The sequence below is a fragment of the Phodopus roborovskii genome, unplaced genomic scaffold, assembly GCF_943737965.1.
Source record: "Phodopus roborovskii unplaced genomic scaffold, PHOROB, whole genome shotgun sequence".
NCBI lineage: Eukaryota > Metazoa > Chordata > Mammalia > Rodentia > Cricetidae > Phodopus > Phodopus roborovskii.
The window spans coordinates 23042052-23065597 of record NW_026126517.1 but is presented as its reverse complement, the minus strand read 5'-3'; the positions used below and the strand labels follow the sequence as shown (position 1 = coordinate 23065597).

Genomic DNA, 23546 nt, shown 5'->3' with positions numbered 1-23546 from the left:
ATGTTTGTGGAGGATCTTTCTAATTAACTGATGAATGAGGGCTCAGCTCATTGTGGGCAGGATTTTCTCTAGGCAGGTGATCCCGGACTGTATAAGAAAGCTAGAGGGCCAACAAGCAGCATTCCTCCACGGTTCCAGCTTTGAGTTCTTTCCTTGATGTCCTTCAATGACGGACTGTGATCTGGAAGTGTAAGCTAAATAAAGCTTTTCCTTCCTTTTGTTGCTCTTGGTCATAGTGTTTAGTCACAGCAATAAGAAGAATACCATGACCCCATCTAATCCTAATCTCCTTCAAAAAACACAAATACTATCAACACACAGTTTTGGAGACTGTGTAGTTTTGGACCCGATAACCTCTGGGGAGACACATTGATGCTATAAAAGGAGGTATGCATGGGAAGGTCAGCCCTTGCTGGTTGCCGAAGGACTTTTAAAAGTTGATGGAAGCTTGGATTAGGTGCCCTTGGAGGCCTGAGATCTTTTAGTTGTCAGACACTGAAACCAAATGTGGACCATCTGGAGAGCATCACATAGCCGGCAGATGTTCCCTTCCCCTCATTATTGCCACTGCCCAGCAGAAGTGGATTCTGGGAGGGAAGATAGGGTCCATCCTTAGGATTGGACCCCACTTGGTCCTCCCATCCTGCCGTCCTAATGACAATACATGCTCTCTTTTCAGCTCAGCCTTCCCTTGGCCTGGAATCCTGTCTTTATTCCAGGGGATAGAGGCCGGTACCTGGGTTTCTGATGGATGAGAGCCAAGTTCCTCTTCATCTTTGTCACAGATTAGGACAATACTAGCTATTGTAAAGATAAACTCCCGAACCCCAGTAATTTAACACATTAAATATTAACTTCTTGCTCACATGAAATCCACTCAGGATGCTGAATGGAGAAACACCATGAGTTCAAGGCCAGTTTGGACTACCTGTGAGGTCCAGGCTAGCCTGGGTCACAAAATAAGATCCAGTCTAAAATAGACAACTCCCTATCAATCAAACAATGGAACAACAACACACAGATGCTTGGTGAAAACAGTTTGGCAGGTTCTCAAAAAGTGAAATGTACAATTGTTATGTAGCTCAGAAAAATCTGATCATAAGCTTAAGAATCCAGACACTTACACACCCATGTCCCTAGCAGTGTTATTCATAATGCTCGGGAGGTCTGAGCATCCACAGATAAAAGATGGACCAAGCATAGTGAATACATACAGTGGAATACTCCACATCCTTAAATAGGAACACATTTCTGATACAGGACACAGCAGGGATAGTGAGATTGCTCAGTGGATAAAAACACCTGCCCCTAAGCCTGATAAACTAAGTTCAACCTTTAGGATTCATGTGGTAGAGAGAACTGACTTCTGTTAAGTTGTCCTCTGAACTCCATTTGCGCACCCTGGCACGTATGTGCATACACACACATGGGTGCACACGCATACACACACACACACTCAACAAATGTAAAAAAAATCATATGTTGTCATTAATTTCTCCTCTCTCCAAAAGACACAGATATAGTGGCTCCTTCTCAGCAGTTGGGAGGCTCAGGCAAGGAGCATTGAGGCTTCAAGCCAGTCTGGGCTACATACAGAGAGAACTTGTCTCAAGCAAAAACAAACAAACAAACAAACAAACAACAACAACAAAAGATGCAACATGGGCTAGGTGTGGTGGTTGCATATCTGAATTTCATGCACTTGGCAGTTGGAGGCAGAAGGACCTGTCACAGTTCTAGGTCAGCCTGTTCAAGCCAGTCAGTGCTACACATAAATACCCTGGCTCAAAAAATAAAAAGCCAATCAACCAACCAACCAACCAATCAAAACAAACAAGTAAAAATACAGCATGGATGAAATGCGGAGATATTTTTCTATGTGAAATAAACTAGTTATTAAACAACAGACATTGAATGAATGTACTCATATGAGGTCCCCCAAATAGCCAAATCTATAGAAAGTTCTAGAAATGGAGAGGGACAGTTGCATAGTTAAGTGAATATATCCTTAGTGATGTTCAATTGAATGTTTAAAATACTAAAAATTTGGTTGTATGTATTTTTACCATAATAAAAAAAAATACAAACTCTTGGCCTAATGACTTAACTGGATTGGTGAGATCCTGGCTTCTGTGGCTTTTAGCCAGGTCTTCCAGGGAATCTGTTGTGCAGCTAAGTTTGAGACCCACTAGTCTAGCTCTGGTTGTGGGCAGGCAGAAAGACATGGAAGGGGTAGTCTCTCTGATAGCCTTCTAGAGGGGGCTTCCATATGCACCCCCTGCACATTGCTAAGATACAGCTTCTGAGTCAGGCAGTGGCTTCATCCAGGGTGAGGCTTGAGGAGTAACACTACTTGCAAGCTTCTGGTGCTGATGATGCTCTTGGTCTTTGGACCACATTTTGAAGGTCAAGACCCTCAAGGTAGCTCTGTTGTTTGCTGGGGATGAAGGGGATATCTGGAAAGGATGAACAGACATTTAAGGCCATCGATTCAGGTCTTCATTTTGCTGAAGATGAATGATGAGGCTTTGGGGGATCTGATGTGCTTCTAATGACAGCCTTGCATCAGCTAAGGAGCGCGATGTGGTTCAGCATTATTAGCAAGCAGAATGGTCTCGGTTTTGTACAAACCTGATTCCTCCACTTTCTCCTCCTCCTCTCCATTTTTCTTCCTCCCTTTTCTCTCCCTCCTCTTCCCCATTTGTGACACGGCCTCACATATCCCAGGCTGGCCTCAAACTCCACCTCCTGAGAACTGGGATCACAGCATGCATCATCATATCTGGTTTATGTGGTGCTGCAGACTGAACCTGGGGCTCTGCGTGTACTAGGCATGCATGCTTACGACTGAGTTACACTCCAGCCTGGCCTGTAGGAACTTCCAGGCCTGTGTGTCTTACTAAGGGGCCAGCTCAGATGCACAGGCATTTAACTGGCTCTGTTTGGCTTTTCATTGCCTCTCTCATTCTTCCTCATCCTCCAGCCGCCTTCCAGGCTGACCCATTCCCTTCTACCAGACTTCTCCAGAGAGAAGTGTGTAGTGCTCCCAATCCCAAGTGCTCCCCATCCCATCAAGCCTGCATCAAGGCTCATTGACTGGACAGCTCATTATCCATTGCTTACCTGCTTCAATCCAGCTTACTCACAGGCTGGAGTCTCCTAATGGCTACACCTTCATGGCAGAGTTGAACTCAGGCTTTGAATGGTGGAACACCAGCTAGCAGGACTCAGTGGCCAAGGAAGCAGACTCTTAAGAGATAAAGCCCCATTGTGATCCCTTCCTGATCTTCTAAACTTGGAAGAGTTTCCTAATCCCTGAAAGCCCTGGTCTTCTTGTCCATCAAATGGAAATCCTGACACTGTCCCCTAAATCAGCAATGAGGTTAGTAGGCAATGTGATGGATGCACTCTACTTAGATCCTGCCCCACACACCATACCTTCTCATGACAATGTCCCCTTTGCAGCCCCTAGGAGGGTGGCTCCATTTCCTAATTACTTGGGTCTCTGAGGAGTTAGTTATTCATGCCTGTGTTCTCTGGCTGGAGTTAGGTCTGATTCATATTTGTTTCCCAATGTTTAGAAAGCGCGCGCGCGCGCACACACACACACACACACACACACACACACACACACACACACTCACACACACACACACAGTTAATTCTGAGCCTAACTCCTAGGTTTGATTACTGTGTATGAAGCCCCAGATGCATACACAGCCATGCATCTGACCTGCAGATGCACACATAGCCACGGAGGTGTCAGGCTCTGAGCTGGCACCAGGGCCTTGCTGGCCAGTCCTCCGGGATCTGTTTGGGTGAAGGGGCTGAAGTGGGCATTTCTCCATGAACTTGAACTCATTTCAAAGCCTTTACTTCTTCCCTTACCTGTTAATATGGTTGTTCATATTAATTCCTGGACATCCCACATATCCTCAGTAGGGTCTCCCTGTGGCCCAGGCTGCTTGGTGTGACCAGCCTGCATGCTGCACTATTCTTTCTCTCCATGCCACCTGTTGATCCCTTCTCACTCCTCTGTTTTCTTCAGACACAGCAGGGTTCAGACCCAACCTCCTTCCAGACCCATATGACACTTGTCTTTCTTTCTGGTGTCTGAATTGCTGATTCCTTCTGAACCTGGTGAGGTGCTGGTCTGAGTCTACTGGGTATGCTCCATTTCCCTGTCTTTGAGTCCCCTTTGCCCCCTGACCTCCAGTATCTTTCTCCTCCCTGTGGCCACACCTTGCCCTATGTCAGCTCAGAGCTTTGGGTGCTGGCTGGATCCCCAGGTAGTGTGTATGTATGTACGTACACACACACACACACACACACACACACACACATTCACTTTTGTACATCTCATGTAATTGTGCACCAGTGGTTCATGCAGCTACGCCTCCCTAGCTACTCCGGGTCTTGTGGAAGAGAATCCAGGGGACTCCCACCACCTGCTCCAGGCTTCCCAGCACACATTCCCTGACTGCCTCATTGCATGAGCTACACTCACTTTTCCATCCACACACAAGAAAACTGGCTCAGGAGGGTTTAGGCACTTGCTCAAAGGCTGGAGCTGGTTGCCTCTTAGAACCCAGCAAGGATCTGAGAACAAAAGGCATACTCAAGGGATGCACCTTGGCTAACTGCAAGTCTTTTAGAAAAGCTTCCAGCACAGAGTCAAAGCCCAGGCCTGGGACAGAGGCCTCTCTGCCCTCCCCACTGGCCCTTGCCAGATGGGAAAAAAGCTACCACATAGAAACATAACCTTTATTGCACACGGCGCTGGGTCTTTTTTCATAGAAAAAGGTATTAACACATAAGCATCTGCAAATTGAAGCAACTCCTGGTTTTCTTGGAACAGTAAAATCGCATGCAGTGTCTCTGAGTTGGGATTTTGGTCTTTGTCAAAATCACCTAGTTTGGGGTGGGGGGAGTGAGTAGGAGGGCAAAAAAAAAAAAAAAAAATTGCTGTCTTTGTGCCTCTGACTCAAAAGAAGGTGAGAGAGATATATAGATATATAGATTGTTGCTGTGTCCCATTCTGCCTATATATGTATATATCTCTCCACACGTATTTCATGGAGTGGAGGATTTGACTTGTTTTGTGCCCTGGCTTCATGGAGAAGAAAATAGTTTCATCATTTGTACAAAAGAGTCCTATGTACAGTGTTCATGACTTGGGGGTTTCTTTTTCACGTCTTTTTTTTTTTTTTTTTTTTTTTTGTCTGTGAGTTAAATATAAATAATTCAGGAAACAGCCACGTTGGTGTGTCAGGGCTGGAGGTGCAGAGGTTCCAGTGTGGAAGCCCTTCTCCTGACGTCAGCACTCCTACACCAGGGTGTAGGATTTGGAATAGGCTCCAGCCCCCTGTTTCTGAGATCGCCCTACCCCTGGGGTGCTCATCTCAAGTAGTGAGTCCCTGGAGCCCCCCATTTTGGTGTGTGGGCCTCCAGCCCTTGGAGGTTCGGTGCTGGGGGCCGGAGGGGCAGCACTAGAGGCAGAAGGAGGCTCACTGGGGGTAGGACCAGGTGCTGCGGGTGCCGTGCCAGCTGGGGGTGCAGGCATGGCCAGAGTCCTCTGAGGTAAGGTGGCCGTGGCGGTGGCAGCGGGGGCCCCTGGATGGGGGAGGCCCAGGGGCTTGCTGGCAGGGTCCAGAGTGAGGTGCCGTGCCTGGGTGTGGTAGGCTCGAGTCAGGTTCCTCATGGAGGCCTCTCGGGGTGGGACCACAGGGCAGGGCTCCCGCCCATCTGCCTTTCGGAAGAAGGCCTCTGACTTGGTGTACAGTGGCAGGTTGCAGTAGTCGCCTGGAATCACAGAGACAGAGGATTTCAGAGTCAGAAGCCTGGGGACACATTCAGTTCCTGTCTACCCCTACCACATTAAGGGAAGGACCACTCTGCCACGAGCTTCTCCCATGTGCCAGTCATGTATGCGATTTAAAAATATTTTATGTTATTTATTATGCATTTAATGCTCTGCCTGCATGTATGCCTGCAGAAGAGGGCACTAGATCTCATTACAGATGGTTGTGAGCCACCATATGTTTGCTGGGAATTGAACTCAGGACCTCTTGAAGAGCAGCCAGTGTTCTTAACCTCTGAGCCATCTCTCCAGCCTCTGTGATTTTTTAATGCAAAGGAGTTATTATACAGATAGAAAATTAAGATCAGAGAGGTTAAGCGACTTGTTTAAAAACCACAGAAATGTGAGGTTGAGTGAGAACATGGTCCTGAACTTTTCTCAAGCCCTTGTTCTTGCTTTACAGTCAGGGAACCAGGGAAGGAAGGCTGGATCTAGATAGGCTTGTGGTGCTGGGTGGCAGGGGCCAGAGCAGGGAGTGTGGGCTGAGCACTAACTCTTGTTGGCTCGGTGAGGGATGGGCACAGCCACGTTCTTGCCCCGGTCAGCGTCTTGGGGCTTGGGTGGAGAGGCGGTGAAGCGGCAGATGCCAGGCTCTGAGGGTGTGCTCATGGATGTCATGCTGTCGGCGTTCTCGTTGGTGCCTGTAGTCATCTGGTCAGAGGAGCTGTCCGAGATGAAGCACTCTGTGATCTCAAACTTGGCGTGCTGCAGCTGCTCCTCCAGCTTGGCATGCTCATAGGCCCGGGCCAGCTCCTCGTAGGTGGAGGAAGCACTCTCAGTAGACACCATGCTGTTCCGTCCTTTGTCTGGAGACAGGGAAGGGGTGCAGTTTGAGGGAGAGGAGTAGGCTATGGGGTGGGAATGGCATCTCCTAATTTAAGCAGCCATTTGAAAGCCTGGCCATGAGGGCACCAGGCTAAAGACCCTGTTCTCCCTGGGGAGGGTGATAGCGGAGGTGTATGTGGGATAGATCATTGGCTAATGAAGAACAGAACATTTTCAGTCTTAAAAAAAAAAAAAAAAAAGAAAGAAAAGCAACCAACCCCTATAATACCAGCTCTTCTTCCTTTAACAAATGTTCAATACATCTTTTTTTTCCCCTAATAATATTTTGGGGAGATCAAAATAAAATCATGGACCAAGCAAGGTCAAGTTCCCCCACAGCTCCCAACCCTCACCACATAGGGAGCTAATGGATAGCTGGGAAGGCAAATGATGAGGATGTTAGACAGCAGGCTGTTAGAAAGAAACTGGAAAGAAGAAAGTGGGCAATGAATGAGGGGAACTGGGGGAGAATGAATGGGATGCAGACAGGTCCCTGCAGATGGAGGTCCCTAGACCCACCTGTGTCTTGGGATAGACTGGCACTGTAGCTGTCACTCTCAGTGACAGTAACACCGTGCTGGGAACCCACGGTGCGCCAGTCGGAGGTGAGGGTTCGGGCAGGGGTGGAGGCCTGGCACTTGGTCAAGGTCCACTGGCTTGAGTACCGGTTCCGGGTGCTGTGGGCTGATTTCACGTTCTTCCTGGACACTGGGTCTACACAGAGGGAGGCAAGAAATAGCATACTCCAACTGAGGGCACTTAGACACAGGCAGCTGCCACTTAGCACAAAGAGCAGTGGGGAGTAAAGGTAGTGGCAGAAACAGTCACAGAGGTTCAGCTGGGAACGCTGGCCATGCAGCTTCTCTGAACATGTATAGGAGCAGTGGGCGGCTTCCTGATCTCCACCCTCCCCAGCATTTCCTTCTACATGGGGAAGAATGGGATGCTCTGTTCTGTTGTCTTCTAACTGTCATCCCCCGTGTCCTTGATGTAGCCTTCCCTTGTGTCTGGAGTCACTGTTTGTGACAGAAAGACTTTGCAGAGCATGAAGACCCAACCCTTGCTCCAAACTTCTAAGTAACGAAACTGAGAGCCATAAAGACAAGGCTAGCAATGTCTACAGGCAAGTCCTCCAGACTCTAACTCCAGAGCCTTATATACACTCCATCCCATTCCACTGTATGCACACACACACACACTCTCTCAAAATGTATGTGTACATATGTGCTCATGTGTGCATTTGTGTGTGGAGACCAGAGACTGATGTCTGTTATTATCCACCTGCCTGGTCTTTTGAGATAGGGTCCTTTGCTGAAACTGGTGCTCACCAATTTGATTAGGTTGGCTGGGCAGTGAGCTCTAGGGATGTACCTGCTTCTGTACCCCAAAAGCTGGCATTACAGATGTGTATCTCTGTCCCTGGCTATTTATATGGGAGATGGGCTTTTGCAGAGGCACCTTATTGACTGAGCAGATCCCCAGCCCTCTTTTGCTTGCTTTCTTTCTTTTTTAAAAAATCAACTCTACCCCATGCTGAGTGACCTCCCCGCTCCCCAACATCCATAGGACTGCCTTTTGCAGTTAATGCATACTGGTTCCTGGGCGGATGTCTGACATGTCAATGAGGGGTCCTGTGCTCTGGATGAGGGCTGGATGGTGTAAAGAGACACCAGTACAGAAGCTCTGTGGGTTGACTGCTTGGCTGAACTCAGCATCTGTTACAGGGATGGTGGCCTTGTCATCTCCTAAAGAGAGAAAGAAATTACTTGAAGTCCTCCCCAAATTTTTCTTTGTCTTTACCCAGTGCTGAATGCCAGATCTAGAGAGACCAGGAGCTCTCTGCATTGGAAGGAGAGGAAAGTTGGCCCTTGAGAGGAGCTGCAGTGAATTCCAGGGCTGCTGAGCAGGTGGGGTTGCAGCTAGAGCCATGGGCATGGCCGTGGGGCTTACAGTTGTCCTCCGTGGGTTGTGGTCTGGGGGAGCACACCTCGAGCAGGTCACTTACCTAGCTGCTTGATGCCCTCCTTGTCCTCGATGAGCAGCTGAACCCTGGGGATGTCAATGTGGAGCCGGGGACCCTGGGGCGGCCCTTTAACAGGGGTGTCAAAGCTTCGATTGTTCTTGCTGTGGAAGAAGGAAAGGAAGTGTGTGTCTCTGGAGCCAAAGAAGCTTGGGGTAAGGGACTTTTCAGACCAAAGGAACATTAGATACCTCTTTGGGTGGCTCCAATATAGGGGAGCAAGGAGATGGGAGTGTCAGGGGGAGGGGAGCAAAGAGAAAGCAGTTAAGTGACACCTACCTTATTAGCATTTCTGCCAAACTCTTTGCATCTGCAAAACAGTAGAGAGAGGTAGCTGGGTGAGAATGAGTTTGAGCAGGAGTGAAAGAGCCACATGGATGAAGTTGGGCAGTGTTTAATATGGCAATGGTCTAAGGAGCAGAAGGAGCAAGATAAAGACCCACAAGACAGCAATGGGAAGATTTCACTGTTTGGTGTTGGCTTACATCTGGCTCCCTTTTCTTAGACCCCCCCCCCCAATAGAGAGCTCTTCCTAAAGGAGATGAGGCATCTACTTCATGTCTACCAGCTGGAATTTAAGAAAAGGCCATAGCATGCTGGAAACAGACATTAGTAAAGGATCCTCAGCTATCTCTTGGGAAAAGGGGAGAGTGTCAGATGAGATAGAGGTGGTCAGTGAGAAATCCTAGATGACTAAACTCTCACACTAGCCAAGAGACTTTACTTCTTTCCCTAGGGCAGAGGTTCTCAACCTTCCTAATGCTGTGAGCCTTTAAATACAGTTCCTCATGTTATGGTGACCCCAACCATAAAATTATTTCATTCCTACTCCATATTGTAATTTTGTATTTTTTGAGACACTCATGAATTTTAGGCTGTCCTCAGACTTGAACTCCCTTTGTAGTTTAGGATAATCTCAAATTTCTGATTCCCTTGCTCTAACAGTCCAAGTGCTAGATTTAATGCTATATACTATCATACCTAGATTCTGTAGTGCTGAGGATCAAACCCCAGAGTGCATGCATGCTAGGGAGATACTCTTCCAACTGATCCACATCCCCAGTCCCCCCCCCCCATTTAACTATTTAATCATCTACTCAAACAACATTCCAACTATTGACTCACCTATGAAACAATACATTCAACATCAACCATCTTTCCATTTATATGCCCAACTAGCCATACCACTATGTAACCACCCATTCAACCATTGTCCCACCACACAGCTACTCTTTAATCCAACTATATGGATGGCTATATCATGGATCAAATTGTTACCTGTTATCCATCAAAATATTCATGCTCCCACCACCAACCCAAACAACCACTTATATATCCAAACCATCATCAAACCATTTGTCTATCCATTTATACATCTTTCTATCAACCATATATCAATCATCCATTTAAACATTCAATCATTGATCCAACTATCTAAGTATTCATTTACATAACATTTATTACCTATTCACTTAAATGATCTGCTCTTCCATCCCATCTGGTCCCGAATACCAAGGATAGGTTGGTAATTCTCTCTTCTCTGCTACTGTTGTCCCTGACTTCTCTCATTAAATAGTGAAGTCTATAAGTATATAGCTTGCCCATTCTTCACTTCTGCATCTCTACCCTTCAACAGTAGCTACTTTGCATCAGACTCAAATACTTTTTCAAAAGAGTGAGCAAACATATGAAGTAACTAGCAGATGCTAGATACTGTACCAGGTACTGGGACAATCAAGAAACAAAAGATTCATTTGATCAAGACTGAAGTGTTAAGTATCGAAAGGGACAATATTCAAAATATTTTTACATTTGACACAGCATGGAAACTTCCTGGCCAGGAATTGAACAGAGTCCTAGAGAGAGGTGTTTGCCAATGATATGGAACTATTTGCATATATTAATAACCAATATGGGTTTTACCAGTGTAGACCTGTGCAAAAGTCAGTTCTAGTTGGTGCAGGCACAAAATCCTGGGGCCATAAAAGGAGAAAGCTTTGAATGACTGAGGAGACTTAAGAAGGTTTAAGTGGTAGGTCTTCCTTTTAGGGGACACAGGCTCAGGTCTCTTGCCCAGATTGTTTTGTGGTTCACTGAAGGGCAGCCAGTATGGCTGGGAGTGACCACCCTCTCTCCCTGAAAGCTGATAGAAAAGTCCCTCACCTCGGAGCCTCTTCAACCGTTTCTCCTTCCTCTTCTTGCGTACAACAAAGAGCAGCGCCACCCCCAGGGTGGCCAAGATGACAGGGCAGCCGATGGTGAACAGCTTCTTCACATCATCCCCTTCACCTTGAGCAGACTTGATGGGAGGGATGGTGCCTGAGTGGGGCAGAGAAGAGAATCAAGGGATGCTATGACCTCGCAGAGTCCCATGTGTGGGCAAGCCTGCTGAGGTCTGTTGTCCTTGGTCTCCGATCCTTCACCTCTCAGTCCAGAGTTGTAACCCTCCCCTCTGCTTCCCTAAATTCTGGTCCCATCAGGGCAGTCATGAGCAGTTATGTAGCTTTTATGTTATATTAATGACTTTCTGGTTCTGTTCTAGAATTTTCCTGACCGTCTCTTAGGATTATTTTCCTGCCTGACCAGGTTAATGTGTAATCCTAGAGGGTAGGGGTGGGGTGGGGTAGGGATGTTGATGGGATTACAACCCACGTCTATCTGGGCACTGGAGGAACAAAGCAAGGGGATCAGTAAGGAGAAGTCATGGAGTGGGGGTAGATCCTGCCATCCCTTCGCCTGATGGAGAGTAACTCCTTCATCTCCCCTGCCACCTCACTCTGTTCCTGTTACTCCACCACAAGTATCATTTGCTGTCCCTGGGTGCCTGCAGGAAGGCGATGATAGACTCTACCCACTTAACCCTTTGCAAAACCCCAATTCATGATCCTTGCCAGTTTCCCAAGCTTTGATTAAGAGCCATCTTTTACACGAAGACTTTCTTGCTGGGGCCTATCTCCTGAAGACTGTTTTCATTCTGCTTCCTTAGTATGTAGGTGGACTTAATTTAGCTTATGACAATTGGCCCCTAAGAGCTCAGCTTTCTTTTTCTCCAATGTGTGCTGGCATGCAGTATGTGTGTGTGTAAAGTATCCCTGTGAGGTAGACACCAGTTAGGCGCTTACCAAATACCCATGCTCTTGTCTATATTACCCAGACTTCCTTGCAGCTAGCTTAGGGTCACATGATTAGTTGAACCAAACAATAGACTGTGAAAAGGAAGTAAGGTTTTTTTTTTTTTTTTTTTGGTTTTGTTTTTTGTTAGAGTGAAGCTCTGGGTTTGGTTCCCAATACACATGAACATATACACACCCCTTCAAGGCAATTAAGAACTAATGTGCCTTTTTTCTTGGGGAAGGGGCCATGTTCAAGATGGTTCATCTTGACCAGTACACTCTGCTAGCAGAGTCCTCAGAGGGCAGGGCCTCGGTTCAATCTTGGCTCAACTCTTCCCTCTCCATCTCCCTGAAACAATGTTCAGCAAGAACTGCATTATCAAAGACTTTCATCTGCCTGTTAGGACTGGCCACCTGTAGATCTGCCCACTTTTCTGGCTGCTACCAATCTACTGGTCACTCTGTCTTGCTCCTTAGCCCTGTAACCTGGATTTATTCCTGTCTGTTTCTATTTGTCCATCTCTTTAGAAGCCTTGGGGCTGTCCCATCGCATCCTTCCCAACTCACTGCCATCGTAGTCCAGGGTGGCAAATTGGGCGGTCTCGTTGCCACAGCCAGCGCTGTTGCAAGCCCTCATGCGGAGCTCATACCAGGTGGCCTCTCGAAGTTCTGTCAGAAACACTTCTGTGGAGCTGTTGGCCCGGACACCCTGCCAGGCCCAGGTCCCCTTGGGCCGGTACTCCAGGACAATGGCTGTGATGGGGCAGCCCCCATTGTTCCAGCCCTGCAGGTTAAGCCGAGCATGTGTGGAGTTGATGTGGGTGAAGAGGTGTTGGTCTTTACTGAAGGAGGGTTCTGGGGGACCGGAAGGGGAAAGAGAGGTTAGGGAGCCCTAGAAAGAAGAGATCATTCATCTATCTGGGAAGGCTTTTCCTGGGGCAGCGGTGACTGCAGCAGGGGTGCCCCAGATGTGGAGAAGTGAGAGGAAGAAAGGCCCTAGGGTGGGGCCCCAAGGAAGTAGGACCTTTCAGTCTATCAATCAATCAATCCCAATCAATGAATCAATCAATTAACTTTGACAAGGTCTTAGGTAGCCCAGACTGGCCTCTAGCTCTCTTTGTAGACAAAGATAACCTTGAATTGTCTGATTCTCTTGCTCCCACCTCCAAATACTGGGATTACAGTTTATGTGGTGCTGGGGGCTGAACTAGGTGGTCATGTATGCTAGATATGCATCCCCCCTCCCCGTGCCCCAGTCCAGATCAGTTTCTTCTGGGGATGAGAGTATACCGAGATGCTCTAGTGAGTCTCCTTCCTCTAGCCCCCTATAGCCCCCTATGCACTTGGCTTCTCTTTCCCCATGATAGCCATCCTCTGCCTTTTGCTGTGGGCTCACCACCCCACCCACCTCCCTCTTGGGCCCTGCTCTTCATCACCACCCCTGATCCAGCCTCACCCCGCCCATGGGTCTTGGCTTCGATGATCTCGCTGATGCGCCCAGAGCCCACACTGTTCTTGGCTGCCAGCTTCACCTTGTACCAGGTGCCACACTTGAGGCTGTCTAGCTTGAAGGAGCGCTCGCTGGAGCTGATGAACACATCCTTCCACTCCTCGCTGTTATCCACTGAGTATTGCAGCACAAAGCCTGCAGGAGGGGTTGGCTCAAGTGGGCAAAGCAGAGAAGGGCAGGACAGCAGAAACCCAGCCTTGGCTCCAGCAGTGGTCACAGGGATGGGCATATGCAAAGCTGGATGACTTCCATTCTAATGCTGGGTGAGTCTGGGTCTCTCCATAGTTCTAGATTTGGTTTAGAGAGCTGGCAGGCTGCAGGCACTAACTGTTCTACAAGGGTCAGGGAGTGTGACCAGCAGTACCCCATTTGGGAAGAGCTATCTGGAAGTGGATTCTTAGCCCCATCTCAGACTATTGAACCCTGAGCTGCATTCTTACAAGATCTCTGCTGAGTCACACATACTCTTGTTTGAGAGGCACTGATGTCATGTTTGTCTGCTTTGAAAGATTAGGAACCGAGGCATGGAGAGGGAAGCACTTTAGATGTGCTCCATTCGCAGATGGAGGGGGTGGGAGTACTTTCTATACTCCTGGGTGTCTCACGTTCTGACTCACCCTCCAGATCTTTCCTGGGGATTATGGGACCAAGTATTAGAAACAGGTGAAACCCCTCTCTCACCCTGGGACTCCAGAATTCCCTCTTCTCCTGATCAAGACTCCTCCTCACCTCTGATAGAGCTGCCCCCATTGTCTCCTGGGATCCAGGTCAGAGTGATGGAAGAGGCAGAGGTTTTGGAGACACTGAGGCGGGGCTGGTCCGGGGGAACTGTGAGGGAAAGACACCAGCTGTCATTTACAAAGGTTAATCCCGTATGTGGCAACAATGGAGGCACAGGGGTGATGACAGGAAGGTACTGGCCTTTCCACATGGCTTTCCATCCCTCCCACCCCCTCCTTTCCCCACCTTGGTTCCACCAAAGTCTGCCTCCCCAACACCCAGGGTGGCTTTCTTGGTTATTCAGTCTCTTTAACAGGATGGCTTTCCTGTCCCTGTCGCCACTTAAACCACCTGCCTTGCAGGGTCTCACCTTGCACCAGAAGGTTGACGATGATAGTATCAAAGCCTCCAGTGTTGGTGGCTGTGCAGGTGTAATAGCCCGAGTCCTCAGCCTTCACAGCACGAAGCAGCAGTGTGCCATTTGTGTGGATGAGCCGGTGTCCATCCAAGGACACTGGGATTGCCGAGTCTTCACTGCCAGATGAGGAGGTGGCATGGGTTATGGTACAGACTCCCCAGTGCTAGGGACCTCCCCAAAGTGTGGGGACAAACGGAAGAGGGGCAGGAAGAAGCTCACAGGGGATCTTGGGTTCTTGGGCCTTTGTTCAGCACTTGCCAAGGATTTCCAGTGAGCCCCTGTCTCTTTATCCACCCAGGAAGGTTATTGGCCAGGGGTGGGGGGAGGTAAACTCATATGAACAGTGCCATATGTCCTGTAGGACTGCCATGGGGCAGTGATGACCAAACAGCTTTCCATTTCTCAGGAGCCATAAACTCCTCCAGGGCCCATCACATACCTGTCCTTGGTCCACTTGACAGCTGGGGCTGGATCTCCTACTGAATTGCAAGGCAGCCGGACATCTTTCATCCAGGGTGTTGTTACAGTGCCTCCGAATGAGATGATCTTTGCTGGGGCTATTGGAAGGAGAACATAAGGGCCTCTCTGCTTTTTGCCCTTCACATTTCCCTAGCCCCTTTCATAGAGCTCCCCACATTTACAATGCAAGTCAAGGGAGATCTTAGGGTAAATTGGCTGCTTTGGTTGAGGTGGTCCTGTGACAAAGTGGGGCCAGTGTACCAGAGCTCAGGACAAGAACTGACAGGACCTGGGGTCTGCCCATTTTGGAGGAGATGGTGGGTGACCAGGCCTCCCAGAATTCGGGGCCATCTAGGTAGTGATGGTGTTCTAGCAGGGGCAAGGCACACAAGGAGAAGGGAAAGTTGGGTGTATTTTTGTGAGTTTACAGAAGTGTGTTGGAGGTGTAGTAATGTCTAGCTGTTCTGTCTCATGGGATAGTTGTGTATGTATAGGAATGTACTGTATTTGATGCCCACAGGGGTGGGGTCAGATTTCTGCCAAGAGCTCAGGTCCTAGGACCTTGTCCTGGGAAGATGGTAGGCTCTAAGCTCCTTCCCTTCTGAAGAAGGTGAAAACTGGAGAAAGGGTTGGTGGTACCCCGAGGAGAAGGAGGAAGGAAGGTGAGGATGCTCAGACAACTGTGTGCAAGGAGCTCTGACTCAGCTAGATGGTACAGCCCAGCACACCTCAACTGTCCTGGATGGCCAGGCCACACAGCTGGGTAGAAGCTGACAGAGTCTGATGGCAGCAGGTGTGAGCCCCTGGCTTACTACAGACCCTCAGTTGGATGCTTGCTGGCTCTCCTTCTGTGGCCAACAGTGGGGCTTCTTTTATCCGAGGGAGTGGAGTTAGGCCAAGGCAGGCCAGTCCTGGGATCCTGGCCTGGAGAGTGAGGTGAGCTTGGGGTTGGCTGGGGAGGGGATGTGACAGGAGGAAGGGCCAGAGATACTGATAAACTTGAAGCTCACTGATGCTAGTTCTTCTGCCCCTGGGCCAGGACAAGTAGAGCCCACATTTCCACTGTGAGTTCCTTCAGACCACCCCTCATGTCCAGATCAGGGATAGGCGATGTGTGCCCTGAGAAGGTCTTGTTCTAGCCCAGAGCCTGCTGGTGGATAGAGTAGTATTGTTGGTTGCATCACGAGACTCTCTCTGGAGTTCCAAAAGCCCTGTGGAAGCATCAGTGTACCCCATACTCAGAGAAGCCCCTCTTCCAGGAGCCGAGTACTAAGACCAAGAGAGTTTGCATTGCAAGACAAGGTGTTGTGTGACTTTTCCATAGTCAGGGGGCAGCAGAGGCCTATTCTTGGTGATGCAGAAGGGCGACTAGAGGCCAGGTCCTCACAAGCCTCAATCACAGTGCTACCTGTTCTTCCCAAACAACCCCTATTTGGGAAGAGCCAGAATTCTGCAAATGAGCTTCTGGAAGTTTCTCCCAGCCCCTGCCCCAGACCCAGGTCTCTCACCCTTGCCAGCAGGCTCAATGGTGACCTTCTCACTGCTGTTGCCCCTGCCGGCGGAGGTGACCGCGGCCACCCACAGCAGGTATTGCTGTCCCCGGTTCAGGTGGGCGATCCTGTAGAAGAGCTGTTCAGGACTCGTCTCATATTCACTGGGAGCCTGTGGGGCGGAGGCGAAGCCACACTGTGAAACAGAAGCCATGCCTTGGCCTCCAGCCTGCCATTGTCCTTGGTACCTTGGGCTGGAGCCCGGACTCTGTCCGGCATGCTCTTTCCTGGCCTGAGAATGGCAGTGGCCAGCATCTGTGCTGGGCTCAACCCCGGGAGCTGATGGTGCCAGTCTTGCAGTATTTCTGGGCCAACCCCAGTTTACCTGAGTTCTGTAGGCTTTAGCAGCTGCGGCTACAGGCCAACAGGTATGGGTATTTTGAATGTATGATGAGGGGCAGTCAGAGAAAGGAGAATAGGGATCCCAGGAAAAGCACAGGCAAAGGAAGGGGTTCTGTAATGCCGAATGACTGCTGTTGCCTTGTTAGGGCTGTAGTCAGCCCTCAGCCTGTCCCCTGCTCAGCCACCTTCCAGACTTGCCACCTAATTATACTCTTTCCTTCCCAGGAAGGGGTAGAGAGGCAGTTTTACTGGGAACACTTTATTAACGATCATTAGTGGTATAGATCACCATATATATTTGTAGGTTACATAAATCTATAACATTTTTTTTAAACCAAATGACAGTTTTGACAAGTTGCCAACAAAACAATATCAGATCCCAGTGGTTTTACCAGTTGCTTTGATGAAAAGATTATGTTGCCTTGGAAACCAGAGGCTCAGATATTGAAATGAATTTGAGAAGGCGCTTTTGATAAGCGCTAGTTTGTAGACCTCCTGTCAGCCTCTTCCCTGGCATCAGGCATGGGGCTGACTTTCATTTTGTTTTATTTTATTTTATTTTTTTGGCCAGCTGCAGGGAATGGGGGAGAGGATAGCACCAGGGCCCCTCTGAGATCAGGGCACAAGTCCAAGGAGGACGAACAGTCCCTGGAACAGATGGGGGCCCTGAGGCCAGAGGGAGTTAGTAATTAGTTATCTCTGCAGTCGTGAGATCTTGCACACAGGCTGTCTTGCACATGGCTGTGTGGATACACACATGTGCCGAGAGATGGATGTTACTGAGGGACATTCTCCATGGCCAGTGAGAGAGCTGAGGAGCCCAATGACTTGTGACAGGAAAAAAGAACCCTCCTATTTTGGACTCAGGTCCTCTGAAGGGAAATGTGTGCCCTCGTGACATGCACAGACCTTTTGGCAGTGCCCTCCTGCCTTTCTGGGGGCTGGTTGTGATGCTGTGTCTAACCTTGAACACAATTCCTGCTGGGGACAGGTGCAGAGACACTCTGAGTTCTTTTAAGCTAGGGTATCTGGGACTGGTGCAGTTCATGCCAGTGCATGACTCTAGGATGGTGTGATGGCTTCTACGCTTGGTGTGCTTACCAAGCATGTAACCCATGTGGCTAGGGCACCCAGAGCCTTAATTCTTTTGTAAATTAGGAATCATACAACCTTGCCTACTTTGGGCTGTGAGTCACCCAGCAAAGAGTGCATAATTACTTGAAAATCAGAATGCAGTTCCCTGGACTCGTTTTCTATGGGAATAGAGGTGTGTGTGTATATGTGTGCTTGTGGGCACATATGCATGCATATGTAGATAGATGTTTTGTGTCAGTGTGTACTTGAAAATACATTTGTGTTTACACAGAACAGAAAAGTTTATCTTTCCCTTGGTGATCTTTTGTGGTTTTTTTTCTGTGTGTGTGTGTGTGTGTGTGTGTGTGTTTCAATATGTGCACCTAAATGTCTGTATATCTGTGCATTTGTGTGGGAGTATGTGGGTGTGTATGGAGGTCAGAGGCCAATATTTGACTGTTTTCTCAGAAGCTATTCACATTTTTGTTTGCTTGTGTTTTGTTTTCTTTTCTGAGGTAGAGTCTGTCACAGGAACCTGTGCTTCACCATTAGCCTTGTTCTGGAACCCAGGATTCTGCCTGCCTTCACCTCCTCAGTGCTAAGATTGTAGGCACATGCCATGAGGGCTGGCTTTTTAGGTGGCTGCTGGAAATCAAACTCGTGTTTCTTGTGTGATCAGTAAGAAGTATTTTATCCTCAGAGCCATTTCCCCAAGCTCTTGCTTTTGTAGGGTTTCACTCTACAGTACAGACAGTCCTGGAACCATGGTGTAGCCAAAGTAGGCCTCAGATTGGTGATGAACTTCCTACCTCAGCTACCCCTGAGCTAAGAATACAGGTACTGAGCAATTCTTATAGTGGAATAGTGATCATGCAAAATAACCACTCAACCCTGTCTTTTCAACATCTGACAGGCTGGAGACAGAGCTTAGCTTACTTGGTAGGCTGCTTGGTTCAATCCCTAGCACTGTTCACTGTGTAAAGTCTCTCTCCTCTCTCTCTCTGCGTCACATGCATGTCATCCCAGCACTTGGGAGGTGGAGATGTCCAAAGTTTTTTGTTTGTTTGTTTTGAGACATGGTTTCTCTGTGTAGTCCTGGCTGTTCTATAACTCCCTCTGTAGACCAGGCTGGCCTTGAACTTAGAGACTCAATTGCCTCTGCCTCCTGCATGCTGAGATTAAAGGTGTGGTGGCATCAAAAGTTTAAGATCATCCTTAGAGCCTGGAATACATGAAATCTTGTCATCCCTCCTCTCAAAAATGTTAAGAAAAGTATCCCACAACCACTACAAAAATACAGAAGAGAACCTTCACAAATTATATGAAAATGATTATGTAACATGTAAAAATTTTATTTTAATATTATATAAAAACCCACTCCAATCCCACAATACATGTGCAGATCAAAGACTAGAAGGCTAGGCTCATTGGTGTAGCATGCCTGCTGCTTAGCACTTGGGAAGTGGAGGCAGGGAGACCAGAAGTCCAAAGTCTTCCCTGGGCAACATAGTGAGTCTGAGGTCAGCCTAGGCTACATGAGGCCCTGTCTCAAAATACCATCAGTGCTCATGTTTAGGAAGTGATCACAATAACGAATGTTTCCTTCCTTCTTTTTCTGCACTTTATGGAGTTTCTCATTATGTATGTATGTATGTATGTTCATGGACATGTGTGCCATGGTGTGCTGTGTGTATGGAGGTTATCTTAAAGCTTTGATTTATTCATATATATATATATACATACATATACATATGTATATATATTTGCATGGATTCATGTGCCTTGCTTCTGTGTGTATGGCGGTCATAAGATAGCTTCACTGTGGATTTTGGTAATCTAAATCAGATTGCTGGGCTCTTATGGCAAGCCCTTGAACCCACTGTGCCATCTCTCTAGCCCTATTGTTTACTTATTTGTTTTATGTATTTACCAATTTAGTGAATGCATGTGTGCACATGCAGAGATCAGGGGACAATTTGTAGAAGTTGGTTCTCTCTACTTTTGGTTTCTGGGGATTGAACTCAGCTTATTAGACTTGGTGGCAAGCACCTTTACTCACTGAGCCATCTTGTTGGCCCTGGCGATTATTTTTGTAAAAAGAGAAGCACAGCCACAGTATTGAAGTAACTGGTAAAGTCTCACCCCATCCGATGCAGCTGTGACTGCCCCCAGTCATTCACTGTGAGGCGTGTACCTGTGTGCATGTGTGTATGAGCACATCCAGTCTCATGGCCATCTGCTTCTAAGTCCACACTTACTCCGTGATTTCATGGTTTCACATGTCTCTGCATGTGAGCATGCCCCCATCCCTAGCACCCTGACCGGAGTTCCTTTTGTACATGAGTGGTAGCTAACAGAGTCATGTGGAGTATGGACTGTACTGTGCAGAGTAATAGTGCTCAGCACATCTCCCTCTCCTCACTCCCCAGACCTCCCCATGCATGTGAACTGAAGTACTCATCATTCTATGTAGACCTTGTGTGATTATACTTTCATGGCAGTCTCCCCTGAAAGAGGGGGTTCTTACGTGCTCAAGACACAAAAAGACTGGAATAAGGGTGTCTGCTACTTTGGGCTCTTGGATGTCCCCTGTGTGTAAGGCGTGGTGCCCAGCCTGTGGTACTATTGGGAAGAGGTGGAACTTTTAAGAGGTGGGGTGCAATTGGAGGGAGTGAAGTCACTGGGAGCCTGTCCTTCCTGTCCCTCTAGTCTTTGAGACAGGTCTTGCTATGTAGGCTGGGATGACTGTCTCTCCTCCACCTCCCAGCCAGGAGCACCCATGGTAATCTGAAAGTGATGGACTGCCATAATCTCACAGAGAGTGTCACTATTAGGAGGCGTGGCTTTGTTGGAGTGGGTGTGGCTTTGTTGGAGTGTTACTGTGGAAGAGGGCTTTGAGGTTTCCCATGCTTAGACTACTCTCCAGTGAATCAGTGGACTTCTTGCTGCCTGAAAGATGTAGGACTCTCAGCTCTTCCTTCAGCACCACACCCGCCTGCATGCTGCCACCATGACAGTGGGACCGAACCTCTGAAACTGTAAGCCAGCCACCCAATTAAATGCTTTCCTTTTAAGAATTGCCATGGTAATGGGGTCTCTCCACAGCAGCAGAAATCCTAAGACAGCCCATTTCCCCACCATGCACTTACTCCCAGCCACGATGAGCTGCCCCACTATAGACATAAGGCCATGGGGTCAGCTGACCGTGACTGAAACCTCCAAAGCTCCAAAGCCAAAACAAACCTCTCCTCTTTATAAGTCGATTATCTCAGGTATCTGTCATGGCAACAGAAAGCTGACTGACAGTCCCAGTGTCCTCAGTAGTAGGCAAGGAGATGGGGACCAGAAGCTCTGTGCTGGGTCCTGAAAGAGAACCCCAACCAGTCACTGGCCACTCCTAAGCCTGAGTTAATCAGGAGGTCTCCACAGACCGGCCCCTTTGAAAGTGTCTATTATCACAAGAGAAAGTGACAGTAAAGGCCGAGCCAGAGCATGCGGCTTCCTCCCATCAGCCATGAAAGGGAACATGCCATGTGTCTCAGGCTTTGGGGTGGTCAGGCTGTTTGATACTTAGTCATTAAATGTGTCTCAGTGACTCTGATAGTTTTGATAAATGCTGTACAGCTAGGGATCCAGAGATGAAAAGACACCGGTCCTGTGGTCCTTGGTGCCACAGAGACCAATGCAGGAGTCACCTATGCCAAAGGTTAATGTCCATAAGGCAGTTGGGTGATGGATAAATAGGCCCCAGGAGGACTCAACAAAGGCAAAGTGGTGGTATGAAAAGGAAGGTGAACAGTTTGGTGTTGGGAAAAATGGAGGGGGAGGGGGAGGAAAGAGAGAGAGGGCAGAGGATGTACTGAAAGCATTGATTGGTCAATCCCAAGGGTCTGTGCTAACGTGGAGCAACTAGAGTGTGCACCTTGTGTGTGTGTGTGTATGCACACATGCGTGTGTGTGCACCTGGCATAACACCAGCAGGAGCAATGTTCTTAGGTGGCATCTGCAGGCCATGTCCCAGCAACTCCTCTCCCAGACACTTACTCTACAAAAAAATGCCTGCCCAGTAGCAGTATGTGATGAGCTTGAAGAGAAAAGCACACCCCCAAGCCTCCACCTAGGATGCCAGTGGATAGCATGACACAGAAACTCGGGAATACACACACATGTGTACTCTAAAGCCAAAGCGATGAGTGAGAAGAATCTCTACCCACATACCCTAACCCTAACCCAAAGCAGGGCTGAGCTAAAGGAACCAGATAAATAGCAGGACTCGACCTACACTGAGGGCTGAAAGCAGTGCTCATCCAGACCGTTGAGTTGGAAGAGCGGAGGGAGAGAAGGTAATGGAGAAGCCCGGGAGGTCTCTAGAAGTGCTCTGATGTACTGTGCCCTGCTCTGAGTGTCACCAGATGGATGTGTTGCAGGCATTATGTTGCATGTGGCAGTACCCTTGAGTTTCCTGTCTGGGAAGAGACTCCTGGCTTCCCTGGTGAAGGGCTTTGGTGCCCACTCCAGAAGGGTAGTTCAAAACGCCCACAGAAAATCAGAGGGTGACATTGACCCAGCAGCTGCAGACAGCATTCCTGGCCCAGAGCTTGTGCAGGTCTGGGACTAATGGTGGCCTGCCACTAGAGAGGCTAGAGCATCCTTCTGCCGCTTGCCGAGCCCTAAGCCTCTCTCCCTGATAGCTCCTGAGGTGTTCTCACAGGCTGTCCTCAAACCCTGAGGATGTTGAGGGCAGGGGTTTCCTTCCTGTTCAAGGGATAAATGAGGTGCAGAGAGTCCACATACCTGGACTCCATGCCCTGATGGCTGGGGGTCAGAAAAGAGACAGGAGGAAGGATATTATGGGTTATGGCCATGTGCGATGCTTTCCTCATCCCCTCCTCTCTCTCTTCTTTCTCTGGGGACCCCTGAACTCCAGGTGGCAGTCAAGGCTGACCTCTGTGATGCACCTCAGCCTGGGACTCCAGGATCGGGGAAGACACTGCAGTCTATTAGGCTCTTGTCCCCACTGAAGTCCAGGCCCTGGTCAGAGGTGCCCTTACTCCTATAGTGTTCCCACCTTGCCTAGCTCCACACTGCAGCCGTCATTTGCAGCAGGGCCCCAGCAGTGTCTCCAAGCCTGGAGGACCCTGATGAAAGGCCATGCATTCCTGGAGTCCCTGGGAGTGACTGCGGTCAGTAGGTCAGAAGAGCAAAGCTGTCTGTCCCCCCCCCCCTCTGTTCTGTCTGCTGTGATCCACATGATTCAAGAGGAGCTCCAAAGCTGTGGCAAGCTTGTAGCCTCTTCAGTAGATACCTGGTCCACAATGGGTAGCATGCAAGATTTCAGCCACTTTGGGGTAGTACCCATACTTGAAAGAAAAAACTTTTTATTAATTGTATTTATTTATTTGGGAGAGGTATACACATGTCATTGTGTGTGTGTGTGTGTGTGTGTGTGTGTGTGTGTGTGTGTGTGTGTGTGTGTGTGGTGTCAAAAAGGCAATTTACAGAAGTAGGTTATCTTTTTTTGTTGGTGTTTGTTTTGTTTGTTTTCTGAGCCAGGGTTTCTCTGTGTAGCTTTGAGCTTTGGAGCTTGTCCTGGAACTTGCTCTATAGAACAGGCTGTCCTTAAACTCACAGAGATCCACCTGCCTCTGCCTTTTG

At 48.5% G+C, this 23546-nt stretch overlaps 1 protein-coding gene across 1 annotated transcript in view; it reads right to left on the bottom strand.

Moving 5' to 3' along the window:
• Positions 1–5211: 5211 nt before the first annotated feature.
• Dscaml1 (DS cell adhesion molecule like 1) overlaps positions 5212–23546 on the bottom strand; it is a 315656-nt gene continuing 297321 nt past the window's right edge. Inside the window, exons 21-33 of the mRNA XM_051197313.1 lie at positions 16434–16587; positions 14906–15023; positions 14419–14582; positions 14058–14156; positions 13275–13463; positions 12386–12673; positions 10869–11024; positions 8985–9015; positions 8691–8809; positions 8278–8430; positions 7205–7399; positions 6355–6666; positions 5212–5802 (exon numbers count right to left, since the gene is read on the bottom strand). Of these exons, the coding sequence (XP_051053270.1) occupies positions 5327–5802; positions 6355–6666; positions 7205–7399; positions 8278–8430; positions 8691–8809; positions 8985–9015; positions 10869–11024; positions 12386–12673; positions 13275–13463; positions 14058–14156; positions 14419–14582; positions 14906–15023; positions 16434–16587 (2454 nt within the window). The 3' untranslated portion in view covers positions 5212–5326. The remainder of the gene's footprint in view (positions 5803–6354; positions 6667–7204; positions 7400–8277; positions 8431–8690; positions 8810–8984; positions 9016–10868; positions 11025–12385; positions 12674–13274; positions 13464–14057; positions 14157–14418; positions 14583–14905; positions 15024–16433; positions 16588–23546) is intronic.